General features: G+C 50.4%; 1 protein-coding gene across 1 annotated transcript in view; it reads left to right on the top strand.

Moving 5' to 3' along the window:
- LOC119967914 (coiled-coil domain-containing protein 162-like) overlaps positions 1-21,830 on the top strand; it is a 208,669-nt gene that overhangs the window by 159,032 nt on the left and 27,807 nt on the right. Inside the window, exon 30 of the mRNA XM_038801010.1 lies at positions 7,641-7,761. Within this exon, the coding sequence (XP_038656938.1) occupies positions 7,641-7,761 (121 nt within the window). The remainder of the gene's footprint in view (positions 1-7,640; positions 7,762-21,830) is intronic.

Raw genomic sequence — 21,830 nt, 5'->3', positions numbered from 1 at the left:
GCGTATAGGGACACCCTCTGCGGGATTCTCCGTTGGCGGGATCCTCCGTTTGGCTGGCAGCGGACCCACGCCCATGGGATTCCCGACAGCGTAGGGGTGGCCCACAATGGGAACCGCCATTGGCCGGTTGTGGGAATGGAGAATCCTGCTGCCGGAGGGGGAGCGCCGTGCTGGAAAACGGGGCTGGTGGGACAGAGACTCCCGCCCCCTACGGTCCCTCCCCTTCCCCCCCCTTATTCCCCTCCATTTACTCGAAGATCTCAGCGCTGTGACCAAAGGCCCAATCGCCAACGCAAACAGCAGTTTGCCTTTTGGACAAGGCTTTTAGGTGGTGATTAATTGTCCAGTTTTTAAAAATATTTAATTCAAGGCATTTTCATACAAACGAAAGCAGAAGAACAATCAAACAACATTATAAACAACCAACACCCACTCCCCCACCGCCGCTCCCCTAATACCACCCACTTCTCCCATCCTGCCTTCCCCATTTTAACCCCCTTACCCCCCCCCCCCCCCCCCCCCCCCCCCCCCCCCCCCCCGGCTGACTCCTCAAACCTCCTTAAAGAAATTGGGCAGCACTGTAGCATTGTGGATAGCACAAATGCTTCACAGCGCAAGGGTCCCAGGTTCGATTCCCCGCTGGGTCACTGTCTGTGTGGAGTCTGCACGTTCTTCCCGTGTGTGCGTGGGTTTCCTCCGGGTGCTCCGGTTTCCTCCCACCGTCCAAAGATGTGCAGGTTAGGTGGATTGGCCACGGTAAATTGCCCCTTAGTGTTAGGTGGGGTTTCTGGGTTATGGGGATAGGGTGGAGGTAGGGGCTTGGGTAGGGTGCTCTTTCCAAGAGCCAGTGCAGACTCGATGGGCTGAATGGCCTCCTTCTGCACTGTAAATTCTATGAAATCAATTAACGACTTGATTAATTGTCCATTTAACGGCGGGTGAGCCACCTGACACCTCCTCTGGCGAGGATGTGGGTGGCATTACACCCAATTTCATGCCCCCGCTCACCTGCCAATCCACCCCCGAGGAAGCATAAACGTCTGCCAAATGTTTCAGGTGGTTGACCTTGCATACAATGTGGTTGCTGATTCGAGGGCTTTTAAATGACTAGTTACACTGAAGCAATAAAATTATCTTCAGTGTTTCGCAATAAACATTGAGCTGGATTTTACACGTTGTAGTGGGTGAGGGGGGCAGAATGGAAGCTAAGGGATCTGCCTGCTCCCACCCTCACAGTTTCCGCTCATCCAATCAAACGCCAGGATGCCAATTTGAGAAGCTCAGCGCCCAATCATGACTGTAGCCTGGGACTTCAGGTGACAGAGGGATAATGCCACGAACAGGAAGTTGGTCAGAAGTGTAACGGCCTCGTACTTTCAGAATCAGTCTTTTTTTATTGAAGAGTCAAAAAATATTTTAAAATATCTTCAAAAGCATGCAGGTGCTGCCTGCCTGCCACAGCAGAATCTGCTGGTACATCCGGTACCCACGTCAGGCCTGTCTTCCTGCCCTTGTCCCACCTCGTCATAGCTGGTGTAAAACACTCCCATTGAACAACAGGAAAATGCAGCAGGCATCAAAAAATTGAAGACGGGTGGGTTGTTAACAAGCTTAATAGCTTGTTCATTAGTGATTTGAAAGGGGCGAGCGGGCTGCCGATTTCCGCGCCTGCTCGCTTTCCGTAATTTGGGAGGCTGGCGCGATGACGTCATCACGCCCTCTTTGACATTTTTGCGGAAAGGATGTTGGTGTTCCCGATTTGTGGCAATAAAACCCAGCCCATTGTACAGCAGACTTGGAACAGTCTGATAGTTCCTCGTTAACAATTCAGCTCTGATGGTGCTGGCACAACTATGATTTAGATTTTAGATTTAAATTTATTGTCACGTGGGCTGAGGTACAGTGAAAAGTAGTGTTCTGCTACAATCCAGGCAGATCGTTCCATACATGGAAAATTTAGGACATACGATAAATACACAAAGTAAATACATAGACACAGGCATTGGGTGAAGCATACAGAGTGTAGTGCTACAACAGGGGCAGCACGGTAGCATGGTGGTTAGCATAAATGCTTCACAGCTCCAGGGTCCCAGGTTCGATTCCCGGCTGGGTCACTGTCTGTGCGGAGTCTGCACGTCCTCCCCGTGTGTGCGTGGGTTTCCTCCGGGATGCTCCGGTTTCCTCCCACAGTCTAAAGATGTGCGGGTTAGGTGGATTGGCCATGCTAAATTGCCCATAGTGTCCTAAAAAAGTAAGGTTAAGAGGAGGGTTGTTGGGTTACGGGTATAGGGTGGATACGTGGGTTTGGGTAGGGTGATCATTGCTCGGCACAACATCGAGGGCCGAAGGGCCTGTTCTGTGCTGTACTGTTCTATGTTCTATAACTGTAGAGAAGATGCATAGAGATCAGAAGAGGGTCATTCAGGAGCCTGGTAACAGCGGGGAAGAAGCTGTTTTGGAATCTGTTTGTGCGTGTTCTCAGACTTTTATATCTTCTTCCCGATGGAAGAAGGTAGAAGAGAGAATAATCCGGATGGGAGATGTCTTTGATTATGTTGCCTGCTTTCCCAAGGCAGCAGGAGGTGTAGACAGAGTCAATGGATGGAAGGTGGATTTGTGTGATGGACTGGACTGTGTTCACGACTCTCTGTAGTTTCTTACGATCTTGGGCCGAGCAGTTGGCATACCAAGTTGTGATGCAGCCAGATAGGATGCTTTCTATGGTGCTTTTTCCAGTTAACCTTTATATTACACACATTCTCATAAACTTTCTGGTCTTGATGCGTAGCTTATCCTAATCTTTAAGAATCAGGAAATGAGTTTTATTGTAGGTTTAGTTTGTTAACACAGAGGATTTAAAATTGAGTCTCTGGACATAGTAGTTGTTTAAACAAACACTTCTGCTTCCGTAATAAGTAAGTAATTGTGCGTTCTAACCTCACCCCAGCAAATGATTACATAATGTAGGTGAACATCTCCGTCCGACACTGAGAGCCATGATGTGGAAATGCCGGCATTGGACTGGGGTGAGCACAGTAAGAAGTCTTACAACACCAGGTTAAAGTCCAACAGGTTTGTTTGAAATCACTAGCTTTCGGAGCACGGCTCCTTCCTCAGGTGAAGTGGAGGCAGATTCACAATCACAGCAAGTAAAGGAGAGGCACAATTATAGATTGGAATGTGAAGCATGGTTGAAATGTGAGTCTTTACAGGTAAACAAGTCTTTACAGGAACAGACAGTGTGAGTGGAGTGAGTGATAATCACAGGTAATCGAGGTTTGAATTGTCTCAAGCCAGGACAGTTAGTAGGATTCTGCAAACCCGGACAGTATGGTGGGGGTTACTTGTAAAGTGACATGAACCCGAGATCCCGGTTGAGGCCGTCCTCATGCATGCACTCACACTGTCTGTTCCTGTAAAGATTTGATTACCTGTAAAGACTCACATTCCAACAATTCTTCACATTCCAATCTGTTTATCTTGCAATTGTATCTCTGCCTCTATATGCCATGATGTGGAGATGCCAGTGTTGGACGGGGGGGGGGGGGGGGGGGGGGGGGGGGGGGGGGACAGTAAGAAGTCTTACAACACCAGGTTAAAGTCCAACAGGTTTGTTTCAAATCACGAGCTTTCAGAGCGCAGCTCCTTCTTCAGGTGAATGGAGAGGTGTGTTCCAGAAACATATATAGACAAAGTCAGAGATGCCAGACAATGCTTAGAATGCGAGCATTTGCAGGTAATCAAATCTTTACAGTTCCAGAGATAGGGGTAACCCCAGGTTAAAGAGGTGTGAATTGTCTCAAGCCAGGACAGTTGGTAGGATTTTGCAAGCCCAGGCCAGATGGTGGGGGGTGAATGTAATGCGACATGAATCCCAGGTCCCGGTTGAGGCCGCCCTCGTGAGCGGAATTTGGCTATGAGTTTCTGCTCGGCAGTTCTGCGTTGTCGCGTTTCCTGAAGGCCGCCTTGGAGAACGCTTACCCGGAGATCAGAGGCTGAATGCCCTTGACTGCTGAATCATTCACCTGAGGAAGGAGCAGTGCTCCGAAAGCTAGTGTTTGAAACAAACATGTTGGACTTTAACCTGGTGTTGTAAGACTTCTGAATGTGTTCACCCCAGTCCAATGCCGGCAACTCCACATCAGAGATTATCCTGGCAGCATTCAGCATTCAATCAACACCCTCCCCCCCAAACAGATTCATTTATTATTTATCCCTTGAGCTGCTGAGGATCTTGTTGTACCTAATTGGGCTGCCATGCTTGGCCACAGAATAAGCATGTGAGGGGAGGCAGTGGCATAATGGTATTTGTCACTGGACTAACAATCCAGAGACCCAGAGGAACGCTCCAGGGACCAAGTTCGATTCCCACTTCGATTCAATGCGGTTGAATGTTTTGCCCTCTGAAATTCACTCAAATCAAGGGCAGTTAGGGATGGACAAGCAACATCCATATCCAACGAATTTTTTAAAAACGGAACTTTGAAAGTAATCCACAGGCTGCGAAATGGTTTTAGGATATGCTGAGGGTGTGAAAGGTTCCTACTGTTGCATATTATTGAGCAAGTGCCGAGGCAGCTTAGAGAAGGGTTAGGTCATGTGGAAAACCTGGATATGGGACCACAATGTGGTGAGATTCACAGGTAACAGCTTCCTGTCTGACTGATGATGCTGTTTCTCTCCCCTCTCGCTCCTCGCTCTCTATCACAACCTTGATCCCTATTTTGTCAAAGGCCCCAACACAATTGCAGAAGAGCCTTCACTATATAGACTGCAGTAGTTCAAGAATCATTGAATTTACAGTGCAGAAGAGGCCATTCGGCCCAGTCCAGTCTGCACCAGCCCTTGGAAAGAGCACCCTACCTAAGCCCACACTTCCACCCTATCCCCGTAACCCAGTAACCGCAGGCATCTCACCATCGCTTTCTCAGGTCAAATAGGGATGGATAATGACTGCTGTCCTTGCCTGCGATGCCCACATCCCTGAGTATTAATTTTAAACATGAATTCCTATATTGGTCAGTGTTCCTCTGAACTTGCACACATGTTTTTACATGTACCTACAGCAAAGTAACAGGCCAATCAATTCAACAGATTTACACCTGGGTGTATGGTCAACATGAGCATTATCTCACTTAATTCATCACAACCCATCAACAGATTCTTCCATCCCTTTCTTCCCCCATGCATTTATCTAGCTTGCTCTTAAATCTATGTTATTTGTCTCAACCACTCCTTGTGCCGGCGTGTTCTACATTTTCGCCACTTTCTGAGTAAAGAAGTTCCTCCTAATTTCCTTATTGGATTTATTGGCGACTATGCTCTTGTTCCTTCTAAGTTGACATTCAAATTAGGGGTTGTCCATTTGAAAATGAAAAATGAAAATCGCTTATTGTCACGAGTAAACTTCAATGAAGTTACTGTGAAAAGCCCCTAGTCGCCACATTCCGGCGCCTGTCCGGGGAGGCTGGTACATTTAAAACGATGAGACAAGTTGTTTTCTCTCAGAGGGTCGTGAGTCTCTTGAATTCTGTTGATGGAAAGGTGGTGGAAGCAGAGGCCGGGATTCTCCGCTATCCGGCGGGGTGGGCCGTAACGGCGCCGAGGAGTGGCATGAACTACTCCGGCATCGGGCCGCCCGGAAGGTACGGAATCCTCCGCACCTTCAGGGGCTAGGCTGGCGCCGGTGGGGTTGGCACCGTGCCAACTGGCACCAAAGGGAACAGGAAAGGAGACTTCACCCTGTTAGGGGTTTTCGATAGGCCTCCGAAAAGTTCCAGAGATGTGGAGGAAAGGATTGCAAATGTGATTCTGGATAGGAGTGAAAGTAACAGGGTAGTTGTTATGGGGGACTTTAACTTTCCAAATATTGACTGGAAACGTTATAGATCGAGTACTTTAGATGGGTCCGTTTTTGTCCAATGTGTGCAGGAGGGTTTCCTGACACAGGATGTAGATAGGCCAATGAGAGGCGAGGTGATATTGGATTTGGTACTGGGAAATGAACCAGGACAGGTGTTAGATTTGGAGTAGGTGAGCACTTTGGTTATAGTGACCACAATTTGATTACGGTGGACGCGAGTTGGCGCATGCACGGGAGCGCCAGTGGGTTCTGGCGTGATACCAGCGCATGCGCAGGGGTGTTCTTCTCCGCGCCAGCCATGGTGGACCATTATAGCTGCCAGCGTGGAGGGAAAGAGTGCCTCCACGGCACAGGCCCGCCCACAGATCAGTGGGCCCCGGTCCCGGGCCAGGCCACCGTGCCCCCCCCCCCGGGTCCAGATCCCCCCGCGCCCCCCATGAGGACGCCGCAGGCCGCCAGCATAGCCAGGCCCCGTTGGTGAGGACCTTGTTTGATTTACACCGGTGGGATTGGCCGAAAATGGGCAACCACTTGGCCCATTCGTGGAGCGGAGAATCACCGGGGGGTGCCACTGCTAACGGCCCCCGACCGGCGCGACGCGATTCCCGCCCCCGCTGAAAAACCGGCGCCAGAGCATCCGGCAGCCAGCTTCTGGGCGGCGGGGTGGGATTCAGGCCGCCCCCCGGTGATTCTCTGGCCTGGGGGGGGGGGTCAGAGAATCCCACCCAGAGTCTGAATATTTTTAAGGCAGAGGTGGATAGACTCTTGGTAAGCAAGGGGGTAATAGGATGCAGATTTGAGGTTACTACAGAGACAGTGTGACTGAGAAAAATTGGAGGTACAACCTAGTGCGATCTAAGGTGGCCAACAAGTAGAAATCAATGTTTATTATAAGGTGGCGATCATGGAGATTTGAACCTAGAAGTGTTGAAGATTTCAGTGGGAGTGGTAATGGGAGTGAGGTGTGCGTGGATACAGCAGGTGGTGACAGCAAACAGAATTGATGATGAATAGAGTGTGAGGTTTGAAGCTTTAGGTCGACAGAACCCCAAGATTTTGCATTCAGCCTGACTGAGAATCTGGGGAAAGTGTCACTGGCGACAAAGCGAGATTTATAGAGGGTGCTAAAAACAATGGTTTCGGTCTTTCCATTGCCTCGTTAGAGGAAAGAACGGTTAAATTGCCAATTTGTGCAGCTTCGTAAGCACCTTTCTAATGTCTTACTATTTTCAGGCCTTTAAAATCTTGAAAAAAAAAGCAAAACAGCAGCAACTTGTGTTCATGCCGCACCTTGCATGACCTCAGGACAAAGAGTTTTACAACCAATAAATCGCTTTTGAAGTGTGGTCACTATTGTCAATGTGGGAAATGTGGCAGCCATTTTGCACACAGGAAGCTCTCACAACAGCAATATTATAATTCCAGGAGAGTTCCCTGCTCCTTTTCAAATAATCCCGTGGGATCTTTGGCATCCAACCAAGAGGACAAACGGGGCCCCGGTTTAATGTCTCATCCAAATGGCGCAGCCTCCAACTGCGTGGCACTTAGGTGCCAGTCTAGATAATGTGCTCTGGGCCTGTATTGACCACTTTTCTCATCCTCGATCCTTGCCCCTTGCCCTTCATCTTGGTTATTCAGTAATTAGTCGCATTGTGTGTTGATCGGAAGTTAACAAAGCCGTGTTAGCTGGATGCCTTGTTTCCTTTGATACCTTTTGTGCAAGAAGCCTGTTGAGACCACTGCCCTACAATGTGACCCATTTTCTGACCCTGGTTAGGTACGCTGTAAGTTGGTCCACGAGCGTAATTTGAAACTCGATGCCTTCCAGCGGGTCAGTGAATTGCGAAACCAGATGTGCGATGTTGAAGCTGCTTTGTCTCAGAGAGAAAGTGCAACAGGTAAAGCAAATATATTTGTCTAACTATTTATTTTCATTCATGGAATTTTGTATTTTGCTTTAATCACTAAATTTCGTATTTGCATGTCAGATACATTTGCCTGTATATTTAGATGACCAATGTCACTGTGCCTGCGATACCCGAATTGTCGGCGTGCTCCCCATACACACAATCACACACATAAATAAAGCGCAGGCAGCATAGTAGCACCACTTACTACAACATGAAGGGCATTGGATTCATTAGATTTTGGCCTTTACCTCTCGTGTGCCCCTAGAGGCAGCTGTATTGGCTTCTCTGCCCCTTCACATCATTACACCTGAATTCCAGGATCTACCTTCTATTTCTCGTCTCTCTGCACCTCTGCGATGACAATATCTGAACACACACCAGGTCCTGTATGTTGACAATGTCCAGCTCTATCTCAGCTTCTCTATGCCCTGATCTTACCCTTTCTCTTGCTATGTTGTTTGTCCACTGATGCGACCATCAATTCATTCAGAGACACGAGTTGAAGTAAACTGTGGCTTTAATCGGCTTACAACTGAGCCTGCCTGCGACTATGCGGAACTGAGGGCGGACTCGCAGGACCGCAGCACTTATACTGTAACACCCCCCAGACCGTATCGACGCATGTATCACATCCCCCCAACCCCAATGAACAACAAAAGAACTTAAAAATAAATTTAAATTAAATAAACAAACATAGTCATTGTCCCCCCCGTCGTCCCCCCTTTTCCCTCCCCCTTCCCCCCCCCTCCCCCCCGGGTTGCTGCTGCTACTGTCCCCGTACCCTATCGTTGAGCCAGAAAGTCGAGGAAAGGTTGCCACCGCCTAAAGAACCCTTGTACCGACCCTCTCAGGGCGAATTTGACCTTCTCTAGCTTAATGAAACCCGCCATGTCATTGATCCAGGTCTCCACGCTTGGGGGCCTCGCATCCTTCCATTGTAAGATCCTTCGCCGGGCTACTAGGGACGCAAAGGCCAGCACACCGGCCTCTTTCACCTCCTGCACTCCCGGCTCCACCCCAACCCCAAAAATCGCGAGTCCCCATCCTGGCTTGACCCTGGATCCCACCACCCTTGACACCGTCCTTGCCACCCCCTTCCAGAACTCCTCCAGTGCCGGGCATGCCCAGAACACATGGGCATGGTTCGCTGGACTCCCCGAGCACCTGACACACCTGTCTTCACCCCCAAAGAACCTACTCATCCTCGTCCCAGTCATGTGGGCCCGGTGCAGCACCTTGAATTGGATGAGGCTAAGCCGCGCACACGAGGAGGAAGAATTAACCCTCTCCAGGGCATCAGCCCATGTCCCGTCTTCGATCTGTTCCCCCAGTTCCCCCTCCCACTTAGCTTTCAGCTCCTCTACTGACGCCTCCTCCGCCTCCTGCATAACCTTGTACAAAATCAGGATGTTGATGTAGTCTGGCGAGAAACCAATCATCACCACTTAAGCCCCATTTTCATACAATCAATGAGAGCAACCCCATATCCACTGGCCTCCTGTCATTCAGCGGCCTCCCCAGCAAGGCAAACCCAGTGCCCCGGGGCTCCTTGCCTGTGAGCAAAGGTTGCTACTCACCTCCTTGGCTCCCTGCAGAAGCCCTTCCGCCAGCTTCAGCATTTTCAATAGAGTACTAAACGGTGCCAGTGTGACCACTTGCTGGGGAGATCGATAAATGACGGGAGGCGTTGGATATGGGGTGGCTCCCGTTAATTGTATGAAAATGGGGCTTAAGTGGTGATAATTGATTTCTCGCCACGCTACAGTGAGAACTCCATTTTGACTGCGAGAGTGGACTGATTGCACCACGAACATTTGCCGCCTGGCGCGTTTCTCGTTTTCAGCCTTTCCCGCTACTCACCAGCTTTGTTTTGCTCGAGCGAGTGCGCAACAAGGCCTGGGAATTGCACCCTTAGAATTATTTTCAGCACTGGGAAACTGAACTCCGCGATCAGGCCGCCATTTTGAAAGAGTGCCCCGATCTCCAAGTGAGCTTGTGGGTTCCCCACATACCTTCACCCACGGGCAATGTCACCCCCCAAATGCATGGACACTACCTCACACCCCCCCAAGTGAGAACACATCGCTAGGGAGTCCCTGGGCTCTCCTACCACAAACACTGTTTCTCAGACACTATCACTCACATCAAGTCCCTTTCACCCATCACCTCTGTGCTCACTGAACTCTATTGGCTCCAGATCCGGCAACACCTCGATTGTAAAGTTCTCATTCTTCTTTTCAAATACCTCCATCGTTATGCCTTCCCTAAATCTAACCTCTCCCTGTCCTACAACCCTCTGAGATCTCAACGCTCCTCCAGTTTTGACATCTTATGCATCCTAGATTTTAATTTCTCACCATTGGTGACCATGCCTCCGGCTGCCTAGCTCCGAAGGTCTAGAATTATTTCCTCCATTAAGCTCCCCTTAAAGCCGATCATCTCCTTTTGTTGCTTGTTTGAGAACATCTGAGGAGCGTTTACTATGTTAAAGGCGCTATGTAAATCTAAGTTGTTGTTGTTATTGACACATGGGTATGAGCAACACCGTTCAATCCCAAGTGCCTCAATGTTCTGACGACGCTGATACAGTGCTTGCCAGCGACAATCATTTTGTCACTCTTTATTGATTACTGTATTGAAATTGCGTCACAGCTTGCAAGCTCCATCTAATTCAAGGATTGAGCACAAACCTAAGTTGGCAGCATGAATGTCTGAATCAAAAGGTCATAGGCCCAAGCCCTGCCTCAGTGATTTGGGCACAAGATCTAGACGGACAGTACAGGGTGCTGCACTGTCAGAAGTGCTGTCTTTTGGGTGAGGCGGTAAGCTGAGGCCACATCTGCCCTCTCAGATAAATAAGAGATTTCATGGTAATGTTTTGATTAAGAACAAAATTGTTGTGGGCGGCACGGTGGCTCCGTGGTTAGCACTGCTGCCTCTCAGTGCCGAGGACCCGAGTTCGATTCCGGGTCACTGTCTGTGTGGACTTTGTACATTCTCCCTGTCATAATATACACGAGTATATCATGGTGCAGACACACACTGATGGACACACACCGGGGCCAATCAACATGTACAAACACCGCAGCCAATCACCAGTTAGAATACACACACTATAAAGGCAGAGGGCACCACGGTTCCCGCTCATTCTGGGTGCTGCCTCTGAGTGTAACAAGAACTCATCCAGCCCAGCACAGACTCACATCACGTGCTGAGAGAATCAACTGGTTCGGACAAGGCTTAGGTCTCTAGTTTAAGTTAGCATCATTTAGACGCACAGTCATCATGTGCTGGTTAGTTAGAAGTTAGTTAATAAAATTGAGTTGAACCTTCATCAGTGTTGGAAGTTTCTGTTCATCTCTCAAGTCCACACTAGCCAACACTTCACTCCCCGTGTCTGCGTGGGTCTCGCCCCCACAAGCCAAAGATGTGCAGGGTAGGTGGATTGACCACGTTAAATTGCCCCTTCATTGGAAAAATGTTAAACAAAAGGACAGAGGTGCTCTCGCTGGTGTGCTGACCAATTTCTATCCCTGAACCAAGATCACAGAAAACAGATGATCTGATCATGATCACATGGCTGTCTGTTAGAACATGTTGTGTGCTAATTGTCTTCCGTGTTTCCTACATTACGACAGTGACTGCACGTCACAATTATTTCATTGGCAGTGAAACTCATTTGTGAAAGAAACTATAGATTTGCAAGATTTTTCCGGTTAGCTCAACCGCCTTTGATGGTGTTTTCTCCAACACGGCTCCCACGACCACTGAGCTGACTAAAACCATTGGAACTTTTATTAAAAGACCTTAGCACTGAATACATTTTCCATGATTTTTTTATCGCAGCTTAAGCACGGACTGATCGTCTGCAGTCTTTTCAAACACAGCCCTCAGTTCTGCACAGTTTCTCCTTTGGAGTTATTTATATGCATTAACTTTTACTAGATAGGAAACTGACCTCGTAGGCCATTCAGCCCATCGAATCTGCTCCACCATTCAATGAGATCATGGCTGATCTGATACAATCCTCAGCTCCACTTTCCCGCTTTACCCCATAACCCTTGATTCCCTTACTGATTAAAAATCTGTCCATCTCAGCCTCCAGACACAAATGTACTCACAGCTCAACTATCATAAAATGGTTACAACACAGGAAGAGACCATTCAGCCCATTGTGTCTGTGCCAGCTCTCTGCAAGAGCAATGCGCCTAGTGCCACTCCCCTGTTTGTTTTCCCCATAGCCCTGCACATACTTCCTCTTCAGATCTTTCCTCTTCCTGGAACTCCCTCCCTAACAGCACTGTGGGTGTACCTACACCTCATGGACTGCAGAGGTTCAAGGAGGCAGCTCACCGCCGTCTTCTGAAGGGCAACTTGGGATGGGCAACAAATACTGACTTAGCCACCGACGCCCATATCCCTTAAATGAATGAAGAAAAAAGATAATGATCCAAGGTTCTTTTGAAATCCACGATTGAACTTGCTTCTGCCACACTCTTGAGGCAATGCAGTTCAGATCCCAAAGACTTGCTGTGTAAAGATGTTTTTCTGATGTTGCCATTACTACTTTGTCAGTCAGTTGGTGTGCTCTGGCTTTCACCAATCGGAACAATTTCTCCTTATCCTTCATGATTTTGAACATCTCTATCAAATATCTTCTCAATCTTCTCTTCTCTAAGAACAGCCTCAGCTTCTCCAATCTATCTACAGTGACTGCAGTTCCTCAACCGCACCACCATTCCTGAGAATCTTTCTGCTCCCTTTCTAATGTCAAATAACTGATTTAACAAATCTTTTGACCCACTGAATACTTCTGTTTATCCGTGTAGTCATTTTTTTTTTTTTTTTTTTAAATAATTTTTATTGAAATTTTTCGATACAAACATTTACCCCTATTACATTTTAAATTATAACACCACAAGTCCCCCCTGGAAAAACCTCCCCCCGCCCTCCCCCGCGCGCACCCCCCCCCCCCCCCTCCCCCCCCCCCCCCCCCCGCACTATCAGTCTAGCAACCAAACCGTTTTTTCCCTTTCTGGCCGATGGCCTCGGGCAGTCATTGCCCGCGGCCCCCCGCTGACGTGCTCCCTTCGTTGCTATCCCCCCCCACCTTCCCCCCCCCCCCCCCCCTTTTCTCCCCGGGTTGCTGCTGTTCCGGCCTCCGGTTCCTATCTCTGATCCAGAAAGTCAAGGAAGGGCTGCCACCGCCGGAAGAACCCCTGTACCGACCCTCTCAGGGCGAATTTGATTCTTTCCATTGATGAAGCTTGCCATGTCGTTTAAACCCAGGTGTTAACGCTTGGTGCCTTGTGTCCCTCCACTGAATCAAGATCCTTCTCCGAGCTACCAAGGACGCAAAGGCCAATATTCCGGCCTCCCTTGCCTCCTGTACTCCTGGCTCCACCCCAACCCCAAAAATCGCTAGCCCCCACCCTGGTTTGACCCTGGTTCCCACCACTCTCGATACCGTCCCCGCCACCCCCTCCCAGAACTCTTCCAGTGCCGGACACATCCAGAACATATGTACATGGTTCGCAGGTCTTCCCGAACACCTAACACACCTGTCCTCTCCCCCGAAGAACCGACTCATCCTAGTCCCCGTCATATGGGCTCTGTGCAGCACCTTAAATTGGATGAGGCCCAACCTTGCGCACGACGACGACGAATTGACCCTCTCTAGGGCATCCGCCCATGTCCCATCTTCTATCTGCTCTCCCAGCTCCGCTTCCCACTTGTCTTTCAGCTCCTCTATCGGTACCTCCTCCACCTCCTGCATTATTTTGTAGATGTCCGAGACCTTCCCTTCTCCGACCCAGGCCCCTGACAGCACCCTATCACTCGCCCCTCCATCGGGAAGCAAGGGGAATCCTTCCACCTGTCGTCTGGCAAATGCCTTCACCTGCAGGTATCTAAACGTGTTCCCCGGGGGGAGCTCAAATTTCTCCTCCAGCTCTCCCAGGCTCGCAAACCTCCCCTCTATGAACATGTCCCTCAGTTGCCTGATGCCCGCCCTGTGCCAGCTCTGGAATCCCCCGCCAGTGTTCCCCGGGACAAATCTGTGGTTCCCTCTCAGTGGCGCCGCCATCAGACCCCCCACTTCCCCCCTGTGTCGCCTCCACTGCCCCCAGATTTTAAGGGTGGCCGCCACTACCGGACTCGTGGTATACCTTGTGGGGGGGAGCGGCCATGGTGCCGTTACTAGCGCCCCCAGGCTTGTATTGCCGCAGGACGCCCTCTCCATACGTTTCCAAGCTGCCCCCTCCCCCTCCATCACCCACTTGCGCACCATCGATGCGTTCGCCGCCCAGTAGTATCCGGAAAGATTGGGTAGCGCTAATCCTCCACTGTCCCTACTCCGTTCCAAGAAAATCCTTCTCACTCTAGGGGTGCCATGCGCCCACACATAGCCCATAATACTGCTAGTTACCTTCTTGAAGAAGGCCCTGGGGAGGAAGATGGGCAAGCACTGGAACAGAAACAAGAACCTCGGGAGGACCGTCATTTTGACTGACTGCACCCTCCCTGCTAGCGACAGCGGTACCATGTCCCACCTCTTGAACTCCTCCTCCATCTGCTCCACCAGCCTTGAAAAGTTCAGCTTGTGGAGGGTCCCCCAGTTCCTTGCCACCTGCACCCCCAAGTACCTGAAGCTCTTTACTGCTCTCCTAAAGGGGAGCCGCCCAATTCCCTCCCCCTGATCTCCCGGGTGTATCACAAAGACCTCACTTTTACCCACATTTAATTTATATCCCGAAAAGTCCCCAAACTCCGCTAGTATTTCCATTACCTCCGGCATTCCCCCTTCCGGATCCGCCACATACAACAACAAATCATCCGCATAGAGTGATACCCAATGCTCCTCCCCTCCCCTTGTCAGTCCCCTCCAACCCCCTGAACCCCTCAGTGCCATCGCCAACGGTTCGATCGCTAATGCAAATAGTAAGGGGGATAGGGGGCATCCCTGCCTGGTACCTCGATGGAGCCCAAAATACTCCGACCTCCTCCCGTTTGTAACCACACTCGCCATCGGGGCCGAATACAGCAGCTTCACCCACTTGATAAATCCCTCCCCAAACCCAAACCGTTCCAGCGTCTCCCACAGGTATTCCCACTCCACCCTATCGAATGCCTTCTCCGCATCCAGTGCTACCACTATCTCAGCCTCCCCCTCCACTGCTGGCATCATAATTACATTCAACAGCCTCCGGACATTTGTATTAAGTTGTCGTCCCTTTACGAAACCCGTCTGGTCCTCATGGATTACCCCTGGCACACAATCCTCTATTCTGGTTGCCAGGACCTTTGCCAACAGTTTGGCATCTACATTCAAGAGGGAGATAGGCCTATAGGACCCGCACTGTACAGGGTCTTTGTCCCGCTTCAGGATCAAGGAGATCAGGGCCTGTGACATTGTCGGGGGCAGAGCCCCCCCCTCTCGCGCCTCATTGAAGGCTCGCACCAGCACTGGACCCACCAAGTCCACATACTTCTTATAAAATTCCACCGGGAATCCATCCGGCCCCGGCGCCTTCCCCGCCTGCATCTGGCCTATCCCTTTAACTAGTTCCTGCAGCTCTATCGGCGCCCCCAGCCCCTCCACCCGTTCCTCCTGGACCTTTGGGAACCTCAATCTATCGAGGAAGTTCTCCATTCCCCCCCTCCTCCTGGGCGGCTCAGACCGGTACAATTCCCTGTAGAAATCCCTGAAGACCCCGTTCACCTCTTGCCCCTTCTGCACTACGTTCCCTCCCTTCTCTCTCACTCCCCAATCTCTCTGGCTGCATCTCGCTTGCGCAGCTGGTGTGCTAGCATCCTGCTCGCCTTTTCCCCGTACTCATAGACCGCACCCTGTGCCCTTCTCCATTGCGTCTCCGCCTTCCTAGTGGTCAGTAGGTCAAACTGGGCCTGTAAACTGCGCCGCTCCCTCAACAGCCCCTCCTCTGGTGTCTCCGCATATCTCCTGTCCACTTCTATAAGTTCCCCCACCAGTCTCTCCCTCTCCTGCCTCTCCTTCCTTTCTCTGTGTGCCCTTATGGAGATCAGCTCTCCTCTGATCACTGCTTTCAGGGCCTCCCAGACTACCCCCACCTTCACCTCGCCCGTGTCGTTCGTGCCCAGATATCTCTCAATGCCCTTCCGGACCCTTCCGCACACCTCATCGTCCGCCAGCAGCCCCACATCCAGGCGCCACAGCGGGCGCTGGTCCCGTGCTTCCCCCAGTTCTACCTCTACCCAGTGTGGTGCATGGTCCGAAATCGCAATGGCCGAGTACTCCGTGTCCTGCACTCTCGAAATCAGCCCCCTGCTCAGTACAAAAAAGTCTATTCTGGAGTACACACTGTGGACGTGGGAGAAAAAAGAATACTCCCTCGCCCTTGGCCTGCCAAATCTCCAAGGGTCTACCCCCCCCATCTGCTCCATGAACCCCCTTAGTACCTCCGCCGCTGCCGGCCTCCTATTCGTCCTGGAACTCGATCTGTCCAGCCCAGGGTCGAGCACTGTGTTGAAGTCCCCCCCCATGATCAGGCCTCCTGCCTCCAGACCCGGAATGAGGCCCAATAGGCGCCTCATAAAACCCGCGTCATCCCAATTCGGGGCATATACATTTACCAGCACCACATTCTCTCCCTGCAGCCTACCCTTCACCATCACGTACCTACCCTCCTTATCTGCTACCACCTGCGCCGCCACGAACGACACCCTCTTTCCCACCAAAATCGCCACCCCCCGGTTCTTTGCGTCCAAGCCTGAGTGGAACACCTGTCCCACCCACCCCCTTCTCAGGCGCACTTGGTCTACTACTCTCAAGTGAGTCTCCTGCAACATTGCCACATCCGCCTGCAGTCCCTTTAGGTGTGAAAAAACCCTTGATCTCTTGACCGGTCCGTTCAGCCCCCTCACATTCCAAGTAATCAACCGGGTCGCGGAGCGACCCGTCCCTTTCCCCTGTCTATTAGCCATGTTCTGTCCCCTGTTCGCCCCGGGTCGACCCTCCCCTTCTGACCCGTTCCCCATGGCGACGGCCCCCCCCCCCCCTCTCTCCTCCCGTTCTTCCCTTCCCGTCCTCAGCCTTTCCAGCAGCAACCCGGTATCCCCCCCTAAACCCCCCCCCCTGGCTAGGACCCCTCCTAGCCGCAGTGTATCCACCATCGTACTCCCGAGAGTCAGCTGGTTTTCGCTGACCCGGCTGCCCCTGCCACACTCCGACTCCTCCCGATGTGGGGGGGGAGGGGCCTCCCCCCCCCCCCTTGCCATCCCTCTCTGACTCCGCTTCAGCGCGGGAAAAGCCGCCATTGCTGGCCACACCCCACTCTTCTCTCCTCCCCCTTCCTCCGTCCCGCGCGCGGGAAACAGGGGAGAGCCCGCGCTTTCGCCCGGCCACACCCTACCCCGCCATCTTCAATTCCACCCCCGTCCCCATCCACACCGATAACAAAGCCCCCTTAAAACGAGAGGAAGAAAAAAGAGAAAAAGAAAACACGCATAACCCACTTGCTCCCCCCCCCGTCCCGCCTCCCCAACTTAACAATATAACAATATAAATAACAAATCGCAAATAAATACATAAATACATAACTATGCCTGCATAACTAAATATCTAAATACCTACCCAATAATAACGTACTTAACCAACAGTAACCATAACCCTTAAAGAACAGATCAAAAAACAGTAAAAAAAGCCCCCCCTACAACAACAATAATTTAGGGAAGTTGGCAACGGGAAGAGACACACAAAATGGAACAAAGAAACCCCCCATAACACAAGTTTCAAAGAAACCAAACGATCCATCAACTTTAACCAAGTTCCGACCTGGCCTAAGAAAGACATGGGCCACTTGATCAGTCAAAGGTACTCGGGCGGCCTCGACCGCCGGCGTTCCCAAGTTCTAGTTCAGGTCCAGCTTTTCCTCCCGAACAAAAGTCCATGCCTCCTCTGGGGTCTCAAAGTAATGGTGCTGGTCCTTGTAGGTGACCCACAAGCGCGCTGGCTGTAGCATTCCAAACTTGATCCTTTTTGCGTGCAGCACCGCCTTCGTTCGGTTAAACCGGGCCCGCCGCTTTGCCACCTCCGCACTCCAGTCCTGATATATCCGCACCGTCGAATTCTCCCATTTGCTGCTTTTCTCCCTCTTGGCCCACCTCAGCACTTTCTCCCGATCGCAGAAACGCTGGAACCGCACCAGCACCGCCCTCGGGGGCTCGTTTGCCCTAGGCCGCCTAGCCATGACCCGATATGCTTCTTCCAGCTCCAGGGGCGATGGACCGGCCCCCTCTCCCATCAGGGAGCTCAACATCTCCGCTACATATTTCGGGAGATCAGGCCCCTCCAGGCCTTCTGCTAGGCCCAGGATCCTCAAGTTCTTCCGCCTCATTCGCGTGTCCAGCTCCTCAAAGCGGCTCTGCCATTTCAGGTGGAGTGCCTCGTGCACCTCCACCTTTCCCACGAGGACCGTGGCTTCCTCCTCCCTCACCGCCATCTCCTGCTGCAGCTCTCTTATCGACGCCTCTTGGGTCGCCTGGGCCCCCATCAGCCTTGTGGTCGTCGCGTTCATGAACTCTAAGAGTTCCACTTTCAGCTCCGTAAAACACCGGAGGAGAGCGGCCTGCTGCTCCTCCGCCCATTTTCTCCAATCTTCTAGTGCGCCACCGGCCGCCATTTTGGTCCTCTTCCCCCGCTTTTTTTGGGGAGCTGCTGCCGCTTTTTTTGTCGCCCCTCTCCGAGTACCGACCATAAGGTTGGTCTCACTCTCCTCAGGGAGCCTTCCCCCACCGGGATTTGTCTTTACAGTACCGTCGGGGCCCTCCAATCGGCCCTTAAACACCTTTGTCGCAGGAGCTGCCAAATGTGCGACTTAGCTGGTCATAGCCGCAACCGGAAGTCATCCGTGTAGTCATTAATTAAGATTTTTTTTTAAAAATTCCAATTAAGGGGCAATTTAGCGTGGCCAATCCACCCTTTTGGGTTGTGGGGGTGAGAGCCACGCAGACACGTGAAGAATGTGCAAACTCCACACGGACAGTGACCCAGGACCGGGATCGAATCCGGGTCCTTGGCGCCGTGAGGCAGGATTAATTAGGATTTGTAATATGTCCAACCATTTAGCACAGGGCTAAATCGCTGGCTTTGAAAGCAGACCAAGCAGGCCAACAGCACGGTTCGATTCCCGTAACAGCCTCCCCGAACAGGCGCCGGAATGTGGCGACTAGGGGCTTTTCACAGTAACTTCATTTGAAGCCTACTCGTGACAATAAGCGATTTTCATTCATTTCATTAGTAGTTTATCCCTTCTGTATAATTTGGATTACTGTAAATGTTATCTTTGTGGAAGTCTGCGTTTGGAGGACACAACATATACAAAAAGATGGAACTTGTAGCCATCAGTTTAGTCTATAAAATTGACATGGTTTCCAGGCTGTTCCTAGCTGATAATATAGTGTAGGTTGTACAGCTGCAAAGGTGGGTTGAGAACGCTTTTTGCCACATTACCTTATTTAGAGAGCTGAGGTAGGAAGGTCTGCCCTTGACAATCAAGGCAGCATTTGACTGGGGTTAGCACAAAGGTGCCGCAGTAAAATTGAAGTTAACACGAATTGGGGAGAAAACTCTCCACTAGGAGTCATACCTAGCACAGATAAAATGGTAATGGCTGCTGGAGGACTACATCTCTAACCCAGGATTCACTGCAGGAGTTCCTGGGGATAGTGTCGTAGGCCCAGCTATCTTCAGTTGCTTCACAAATGGACCTTCCCTCCACCACAAATTCAGAAGTGAGGATGTTCGCTGCTGATTGTTTTCCACCTCTTCAGATAATGATGCCATCTGTGCCCATGTGCAACACGTCCCGGACAATAATAATAATAAATGAATCATAGAATCATAGATTTTTACAGTGCAGAAGGAGGCCATTCGGCCCATCAAGTCTGCACCGGCTCTTGGAAAGAGCACCCTACCCAAGCCCACACCTCCACCCCATCCCCATAACCCAGTAACCCCACCCAACACTAAGGGCACTTTTGGACACTAAGGGCAATTTAGCATTGGGGGGGGGGGGGGGGGGGGGGGGGTGCGAAATCCCAATGTTAGGTTGTAGAGCCCACCCCATGGATAAATTTGATATATTAATGTGAATATGTAACATTTTTGCATAATGCTTTTTTCAGACATTTGAAGTAATCAGGTTATGCAAACCTTTGGGCCTGATAAACATCATCCCAGAGTAGTTACGGAAGTGGCCCTTGAAATAATGGGTGCATTGGTGGTCATGTGTGCCAGGACCCCAGCGGTTCACAATATATATTTTAATGATTTAGATGAGGGAATTCAATGTAATATCTCCAAATTTACAGATGACACAAAGTTGGGCTTCGATTACATCCTCAAACAATTCAATGAGGCTTGTGATACATGATCTGCCCTCACAAAGCCATGCTATCTTTAATCAAACTATGTTTTTCCTATCTCTAAGAATCCTTCCCAGTATTTTGCTCACCACAGACATAAGACTGACTGCTCTGTAATTCCCAGGGATTTCCCTATTCACTTTCTTGAACAGGGGAACAACACTCGCCTCCCTCCAATATCCGGTACTGCTCCAGTGGAGAGTGAGGACGCAAAGATCATCGCCAACGGTGCAGCAATCTCCTCCCTCGCTTCCCTTGGGTATATCCTGTCAGGCCCAGGAGACTTATCTATTCTGATGCTTTTCAAAATTTCCAGCACATCCTCCTTAATATCAACCTGTTTGAGCCTATTAACCTGGTTTACGCTATTCTCACGAGCAACAAGGTCCCTCTCTCTGGTTATACTGAAGCAAAATATTCATTTAGGGCCTCACCCATCGCCTCAGACTCTAGGCATAAGTTCCCCCACTATCCCTGATCGGCCCGACTCTCACTCTAGTCATCCTCTTATTTCTCACATAAGTGTAGAACGCCTTGGCGTTTTCCCTAATCCTTCCCCCCAGTGCTTTTTAATGCCCCCTTCCAGCTCTCCTAATTCAATTTTTGTTCCTTCCTTGCTACCTTGTAGCCCTCTAGAGCCATTCCAGATCCCTGCTTTTTCAACCTTAAGTAAGCTTCCTTCTTCCTCTTGACTAGAAGCCCCACTTCTCTTGTCATCCAAGGCTCCTTCACCTTACCATTCCTTCCTTGTCTCAGTGAGACAAAACTATCAAGCAGCAAGTGTTCCTTAAACAAGCCCCACATTACTGTTGTGCATTTCCGTGAGAACATCTGTTTCCAATTTATGCTCCTCAGCTCCTGCCTAATAGCAGTATAACTTCCCCTCCCCCAATTAAATACCTTCCCATACTGTCTGTTCCTATCCCTCTCCATGACTATGGTAAAGGTTAAGGAGTTGTGGTCACCGTCACCGAAATGCTCTCCCATCGAAACATCTGACATCTGGCCTGGTTCGTGCTGAGCACTAGGTCCGATATGGCCTCCCCTCTAGTCGGCCTATCTACATATTGAGTCAGGAATCCTTCCTGTACACACCTGACAAAATCTGTTCCATCCAAACCATTTGCACTAAGGAGGTTCCAGTCAATATTAGGGTAGATCAAGTCACCCATGGCAACAACTCTGTTACTTCTGCACCTTTCCAAGATCTGCCGCCCAATCTGTTCCTCTATCTCTCTGCTGCTATTGGGGGATCCATAGAAACTCCCAATAAAGTGACTGCTCCTTTCTTGTTTCTGACTTCCACCCACACTGAGTCAATAGACAAACCCTCCTCGACGACCTCCTTTTCTGCAGCTGTGATGCACTCTCTAATTGACAGTGCCATTCCCCCTCCTCTTTTACCTCCCTATTCTTCTTAAAACATCTAAACGCCGGAACATCTAACAACCATTCCTGCCCCTGTGAGTTCCATGTCTTTGTAATGGCAACAACATCGTAGTTCCAAGTATTGATCCATGCTCTAAGTTCATCTCCCTTATTCCTGACACTCCTTGCATTGAAACAGACACACTTTAACCCATTCCACTGAGTGCAACTTTGCCCTATCAACTGTCTATCCTTCCTCACAGACCTGCTGCATACTATTTCTGCCT

The sequence above is a fragment of the Scyliorhinus canicula genome, chromosome 6 (assembly GCF_902713615.1).
Source record: "Scyliorhinus canicula chromosome 6, sScyCan1.1, whole genome shotgun sequence".
Lineage (NCBI taxonomy): Eukaryota > Metazoa > Chordata > Chondrichthyes > Carcharhiniformes > Scyliorhinidae > Scyliorhinus > Scyliorhinus canicula.
The sequence above is the reverse complement of the archived record's forward strand: the minus strand, read 5'-3'. Positions and strand labels throughout refer to the sequence as shown.